The sequence below is a fragment of the Epinephelus moara genome, chromosome 19 (assembly GCF_006386435.1).
Source record: "Epinephelus moara isolate mb chromosome 19, YSFRI_EMoa_1.0, whole genome shotgun sequence".
Lineage (NCBI taxonomy): Eukaryota > Metazoa > Chordata > Actinopteri > Perciformes > Serranidae > Epinephelus > Epinephelus moara.
In genome coordinates this window covers 19,945,212-19,952,707 of record NC_065524.1, presented here as the reverse complement: position 1 = coordinate 19,952,707, position 7,496 = coordinate 19,945,212, and the positions used below count along the sequence as shown (strand labels likewise).

At 41.0% G+C, this 7,496-nt stretch overlaps 1 protein-coding gene across 1 annotated transcript; it reads left to right on the top strand.

Annotated features, from left to right (window-relative positions):
- Positions 1–467: 467 nt before the first annotated feature.
- tmem72 (transmembrane protein 72) lies at positions 468–6,595 on the top strand. The gene is made up of 5 exons (XM_050071373.1): positions 468–744; positions 3,645–3,711; positions 4,475–4,546; positions 5,061–5,200; positions 5,955–6,595. The coding sequence occupies exons 1-5, from the start codon at positions 669–671 to the stop codon at positions 6,392–6,394; spliced, it is 795 nt and encodes a 264-aa protein (XP_049927330.1). The 5' UTR covers positions 468–668; the 3' UTR covers positions 6,395–6,595.
- Positions 6,596–7,496: the final 901 nt, after the last annotated feature.

Here is a 7,496-nt window from a genome sequence, read left to right as displayed (position 1 = left end):
GTGTTCTAATAAATGGATGCTGTGTGACTTTGGCCTTGGAAATGCAACATGTTTCTGATCTTTTGAAGGAACTGAATCACAGAAATCCTCACAACAAAGTGAAATTACACAGAGGAAAACAAGAGGAAGATGTGTAGGGGACAAGTAATTCTTTGGTTGGAGAGCGGGGTCACCGATCTCCTCTGCGGTTCAAGGGTGCACACAAATTACTGCTAATTCTGAGAATGTGTATGTGTGCGAGATAGTTAGTTTGATATTAATTCTTTAAAAAATAATGTTTAACTAGCTCTAATAGTAAATGTGACTCACTGAACAAATGACCCCAAGCTGCACAGTTTTCACCTTGACGTACAGGGTGGAATGCTAAACCAGCTGAGAGTGGCATTGTTAGTGTGTGTGTGTGTGTGTGTGTGTGTGTGTGTGTGTGGCTGATTAGCAGTTATTGGAGCAACAGGGGCACTGACTCGCAAACCTTTCTGAGCGTCACATCATGGCACTCATGGATTACCCAACTTTGGCTTTTTCTTTTGACCAACGATCATCCATCTAGCTAACGGACAGCTATGCGTCTAGAATGCTACTTTAGTAACTACAAGGCCACCAACTATTTCAGATAGTGTGTGAAAAGTGTGAAGGTTGCATTTTTATACAGTGGAGTATTTGAGGTCATGGGGAACTCAGAGAGTGTTTGGTGGATTGTGGTGGAGTGCGCCTGCAGGATCCTTGGTGTTTCCACAGCAACAGGTAAGATATGAATATAAAAACAAACAGAAATCTATAACAAGATTAAAATCTGACTCTTGTGTATCTCTTATTGTTTCAGTATGGGCATCATTTTGATCTTTGGATACACTAACAGATGCATGACAGACTCCATGTCCTCTCTCTGATACGTTCCGCAGTCATGCTATTTTAAAAATACAAATAAGGGCAATGTTTGGGGTTATAAAATCCTTAAAGGGACAGTTCACCCCAAAATCAAAAACAGATATTTTTCCTCTTACCTTTCGTGCTATTTATCAGTCTAGATTGTGTTGGTGTGAGTTGCCAAGGGTTGGCGATATCGGGTGTAGTATTGTCTGTCTTGCCTCAAATCTAATGAAACTAGATGACACAGCTTGTGGTGCTCAAAGCACCAAAAAATACATCTGAAAAACTAAACAGTAATGTCTCTTTCCAGAAATCATGACCCGGTTACTCAAGATAATCCACAGATGTTATTGTGAGCAGTTTCATGTAGGAACTATTTTCTTTCAACAGAACTACACCCACCAACCATATCACTGTGCAGAGGAATGTGTGCTGCTAGCTCACCTAGCGCTATTGAGCTAGCTAACATTACACCATTAATGTTTACATCTCATGCTGAGTATGAGCCTCTCACCCATGGGTCAATGCACACTTCCTTCTGCACAGTGATAGGGTTGGTGAGTGCAGATCAGTAGAAAGAAAATAGTTCAAGGTCGGTGGATTATCTTGAGTAACCACATCATGATTTCTGGCAAAAGACATTGCTGTTAAGTTTTTCAGATGTATTTTTTGGCACTTTGAGCACCACAAGCTGAGTGCCATCTAGTCCCATTATATTTGAGAGAAGGCAGACATCTCCACGGCCAATGCCTCCAACACTCTGAAACTCACACCAAAACAATCTAGACTGATAAACAGCTCCAGGTAAGAGGAAAAATATTTGTTTTTATTTTTAGGGTGAAGTGGCCCTTTAAGGATTTCATGAACTCAGATAGTTAGGAGGTCAGGTGGTGATGTTGGCCAACTGTACTCTGTACTCTTGACCAAGAACACCACACCATGATATATGGAGCATATGAAAATATACTTGATCATACATAACCTCACTATTATGGTCCCTCCTCTGTTTTCTTCAGGCACACAGGGACAGATTGCACGCAGCTTTCTCAGCCACATTAAATCATCATGGGGGAAATAGCTCTCTGGTTGCTGCTTCCATCAAAAAATATGGGACCCCCTCCACTTAAATCCAAACAGCTGCAGACACTGAACATTTACTGAGAGACATGTGCCTCAAATCACACCAAAACCAGGCCTCTGCATCCAGCTGGCTTACAGGGCTTGCATGATCACAAGCTGGTATACATTCACACCTATATGAGCTGTCTGTGCTTTCTCTGTATGTGTGTATGTTTATGGTGTGTCTACATGTGCCTCTGTCTCTCTGTCTGTGTGTTCACATGTCTACATGCCTGTGTTTACCTGTCTGCCACTGTGTGTGTTCTGTAGGCAGATATACGTGCCGGGAGCACATACATGTTAATATCCAGCTGGTCTATATGCAGCGCTAATTTCTCTCACACTCTATAAACTACCAGAAACTATTCAGATGCATTCCCCCGATTTCCCCTTTGGTGCAGATTCTATCTCTGAATTTCTGGTAAGCCAGAGAAATTGTTTCCATGTGTTTAGTGGCGATGACCACTCAACCACCTTTTATACCTCACAGGGAAAAGATTGATCCACTAAACAGGCTTTTCTTTATAGTTTTAAAGACTTTGTTGTCATCTGATTTTATATCTTTCCATGTGTGTTCAAGTGTGTTTTAGCGTCATCACACAGATTTGGGAATCTTCACAACAAAGTAATAGTTTGACATTTTGGGTTTCTTGCAGAGAGTTAGATAAGAGGACTGATTCCAATCTGCTCATCCAATTTTTGAGAAGAAAGTGAATAAGTATTTCCCTAAATGTTGAATCATTCCTTTAAAATACTAGGAATGTAGTGGTAGCAGAAGTATAAAATCAAATAAAATCACTTTATTGTTCTCTTCAGAAAAGGTCTCTTGGCGCAGTGAAGACTGAGGTTAAGGACGTCTGTAGAGGAGATGCAGCATCCTGCTAAGGTTGATCTTGCAGACAAAGTTTTTACAATAAATCTGTACATTAATTTACACATAAGCCAAAGATGTCACGGAAGGCCTATCAACATACCATGACGTCTGATTACCTCTTCACCTACAAGTGGCAAGTCTTTTTAAAATGTTGTGATTCCCCGGCAGAGGATCTGTGATGTATTAAGTGCACTCATATAAAATTGCCCAGCCGCCAGCAGTGATATGGTAATTACAAGCATGAGTAAGCGATTATCAACATTTTGTGACCATGACGGAAACTATTGCAACAATTACCAACATTAAGTGCTCTTCAAATATCTTCACATAACATAGGCTATATATTATCATTTCAGTACTGCCCGCTGGGGCTTGGACTATGAGTTCAAGCTGGATCACTTCAGGGCAACTCAAGTCAGTCTTAAAAGTCTGACGAGGGGAGAAATGGTTTTCAGCCAGGGCACAAATTAGTCACAACTGCTTCAAACATCATGGCTGCAAGAACACAGTAAAGACTACCTTGAAAGCAATATGACAAAGTAACATTAAAACAATGAGAGAGAAGAGGAGAAGCAGCAGAACACAAAGATGCATCGCAGTGGAAATTAAAACAGTGACATTTAAACACCCAGGTTTAAACCAATTGACCTGCTGGTGCAACTCTGCCTGCAAATATAAGGAGAAAATCATGAACTTAGTCTGACATCTGGTGGACAGAACCTGCTCACCATTAACTCTCTGAATTTAAAAAAGGGGCATTATCTTCCTGTTTCTTTTTCAGTGCTGTGTGCTGTGGGAGCGGAGACCCTACAACAGGGAGAATTCAACAGCCTTGGCATCTACCTGGTGTAAGTGCTTAGGATTTGCAGTACACCTCATAATACACTGTATGAATTTAAACCTACCACAGCACTTCTGACTCTGGCTTTCTTGAGACCAAACTGGTGGCATTCCCGAGTTACAAATACACCGCCTGGATTTTAATATGGCAAAAAATGTGTGACTTTACGGCTTGTAAAAACAATTACAACACTGTACCTGCTTATATAACCACACAAACAGTGAATACACACAGAGATGCTGGGAAGGAGTCAGAGGGATGAAGTGAGGTGCAGAGGGTATTATCTCTGTGGCTTGCAGCCAAACTCCCACAGAGCCGCAGGAAAACATCTCCCAGGGGAGACCAGAAATACACAACTGTTTATTCTTTCAGTACACACAAATGCAGATGAATGCTGCACTCACACACACACAGAAACACACAACTCAGCAATAACTCTTTAAAGAGAGGGCAGCGTTTGATGATGGTTAGTCTGCGGGCATTTTTCTGGATGACTGGATTGGGGGGTTATCAGACTATTAAAACGCACAACAGAGACAGGGCCTATACTGTAGCAACAAACAGTAAAAAAAAAACAAAAAAAAACACAAATGCCAAGTCCTTTACAGCATATGAAGATGATGTCTCCTCACTTTAAGCATCAGTTTAGAAAATGCTAGACATAATACACATAAAATGACATATTTAGATCTAGTTGAGAATTTGTTTACTGATATCATCACTGTCACTGTATCAGTATCATCTGGCTCTGAACACATTTCTCCTCCCAGGGTTTCATCTATTGGCATCATGATGTTTGAGCTGGCCTATTTCCTGGACATGCTTCTGATCATGTGTCTGCCGTGAGTACATAACCTTCATTTGCATCATCTATGTTTTGCATAGATAGCGTGACTACAGAGGGGAAAAAGACATCAAGTGAAATTCTCTAAGGTGAATTAACCAACTATAAAGTGTGCAAAGCAGGTCAAAAAGTCCTAAATCTGAACATGGATTGTCAGTTTTATTAGTTTATGTCATCATAGCTGTGTTCTGGATCACATACTCTTTCACTTTTAGTAAGTACTGCACCTGCCCTTACAAAGTACGTACTGCTGCCTGCAGTATGCATCCAACCGGGACATACTATTTTGTTATAACATTTGACACTGAACTTTGACCCCCTAATATTTGTCACCTCTGAGATAAAAGAAAACGCCATTCACGAGCTTGCCAGAGATACTGAGACATAGTATATGTCTGCCATATCAGCATTCACATATTTACTGTCAAAAGAATCTAAAATTGTAAGAATGTGACTTTTCTGTCCCTGTTGCCTCAGTCCTCTTTTCCTGGTCTTTCTTTCTCTCTCTGTAGCTGTCCTCCAGACTGGCAGCTGTTTGTGTTGTGGGGGAAGATGGCTCGCATCGGAGGCTTCCATAAGTTCCTCTATTACTCCATTATGTCAGTGGTCTGCTTCCTGCACCCTGTGTTGGTGTGGCATGCAATTATCCCAGGTAACATAACCCTGGCAAGTGCCATGCTTACACTGGTAATTACAGTAGTTTATTGCACCGTTAGCTACATAATGAAGCTTTTTAGCAGCAGACATTTTCACTTGTTACAGAGTAGGAAACATGCACGTGTAGCTGCAGCCTTGTCTCCTAGAAATTACTGCTTTTTTATTATGTTTTTGTGGCAACGTAATTGCTGCGTGGATTATGTTCAGAGACAATGTTTCTTTCAGGAAACAAAGCATCGCATTCATGTCAAGGCTTCAGAGACCTTGATACCAGGAACTTGGGGTTGCATCCAGACTCCTGTCTTTAGTTTGTGCAACAAAAGGTTAAGGTTAGGGAAATATTGTGATTTTGGATTGATTTTAAATGTTAATAAAGAAGGAGAGTAAAAAAGAATGCTGTCGCCACTAAGTGTGGATAGTTTTGGCAGAAAACAACCAAAATATATCACTGAACCTTTTGCTGATACGTTCAGTATCAACATATTTGTGATTTGATAGGCAGGTTTTCAGCATTACATTTCCCTCAAGACATATTTTTCCAAAATATTCTGGGAGACAGGGCTGTGTAGATTTAATAACATTAACCTTGATTTAAGTGCCCCAGTAAGTCATGTCAGTGTGACAGTGAGCCAACATATACAATATGAGGACCCTGAAACTGAAGCAGCTAAATGGAATTCAGACATTTCCTACTGTAAAATGTTGAAATGTCTTCTGTGGAAAGAAACAAATATATTTTCTGTTTGCAGGGATCATGCTTCTGGTGACGGCCGTTTTCAACTTCATATTAAGCAAGAAAACAAAGATCAAATCGCCCAAAAGGCCGCAGGAGAGCCACAGCGACCAAGGCCCGACCACTGTCTGTGTGACAGAAGGGACAGCCTCAAACAGCACCGCCTCATTCTTCCACATGACAATGGGAAGGAGAGGTGGGGGACTGGCTCTAACATCCAGAGACCGCTGCCTTGGCCCGGGAGAGAGAGGAGAGAGCGTCCAGGCCATGCTGGAGCTGGAGCAGACAACAGCACCTAAAGGCACAGACAGGGAGAGGAGGAGGTGGAAAGAGAGGAGACTGACAAGCTTGAGAAATAGGGAGGAGCCTGTGGAGAGAGAGATGGAGGAGATGGAGGGCTACAGTGAGCCAGAGCCAGACACCACCTCAGACACTGCGCCTATGATTACTGACTGAACGTCCCTCTGCTCTCAGACTGAGCTCCTTCCTGATATCACACAAAGGAAAGCATGTGTATTGTATTCATACTGACTGAGTGCAATGAGCTGGTGCTACACTGTTAGCTGAAAATAACATTTTAAAATTGCTTTTGAGCATTTTGGAGTGTTCAATGTGTAATTTATGTAATTAGACAACTAAAATATGAAGATTATTAGATTTTTTTTATTAAATGTTCCACTAATTTGTATATTTTTTACTTCAAACATTTAATTTTTTTAAGCACTTTGATCTGCAGATGCACAAATTCAAAGAAATTAAACCATTTGTACCTACACCAGCACGTGGGTGGCTTTTAGTCTGATTTTTGCAAAGCCAGCATGGATTGAAGAGAAGACATTAAGGCAATCCAATCCAGTTACTGCAGCATGCATTATTCATGAGGTAATAAATTAGATCAACTGTTATATTCACTCAACGTCAGAGAAAATGTGAAAGGGAGTAGCGAGCGTTAGAGCCTGTGCAGGTGCGTGTGTTAGTCACATTCAAGTCTCCTTATTGTGTGTTTGTCATGTGCAAGCGGTGACCATGGAGACGGAGCTCTGGGAGGAGTGCTCACGTTATTATGGTGATGAGAAAACCATCAGATCACCCACCAGAGCGCCACCATAGACCCACATTTCACCCAAACATCACACCAAACCAAACATAATTACAAGTATTATTCATGCATTGATAATGTCGTACGCTGCACATTGATGATATGAACAGGGTGTGTGAATCAGACTCTATAAATCACCCTGAAATTAGCATATTTGTGATACAAAAGCGGGTATGAAAAGCCTGTATTTGTTTTTGTTTTGTTTTATCACACTAAAAATGATACGATTCTCCATGCAGACGTTCCTGTTTTGTTCAGGTCATAAATCAATACTGTTTTGTTCTGTCAACACATACACACACACACTGTACACACACTGTATTCCTCAGTCCTTTGTTCACTGAATTGTAGATATATAACTCGATGTAGCTTTAAGAGGCAATCTCTCCACAGTATCAAAGCTAAGGAGAGAATCAATAAAAGCAGAGAGGCTCATTCATCAGAAAGCACCTCACTGAG

Excerpts from the sequence above, each read along its gene's own strand:
- tmem72 (XM_050071373.1), top strand. The coding sequence starts at position 669 with ATGGGGAACTCAGAGAGTGTTTGGTGGATTGTGGTGGAGTGCGCCTGC. Across the intron at positions 4,547-5,060 it reads CTTCTGATCATGTGTCTGCC|CTGTCCTCCAGACTGGCAGC; the intron begins GTGAGTACATAA and ends CTCTCTCTGTAG. Across the intron at positions 5,201-5,954 it reads GTGGCATGCAATTATCCCAG|GGATCATGCTTCTGGTGACG; the intron begins GTAACATAACCC and ends TTCTGTTTGCAG.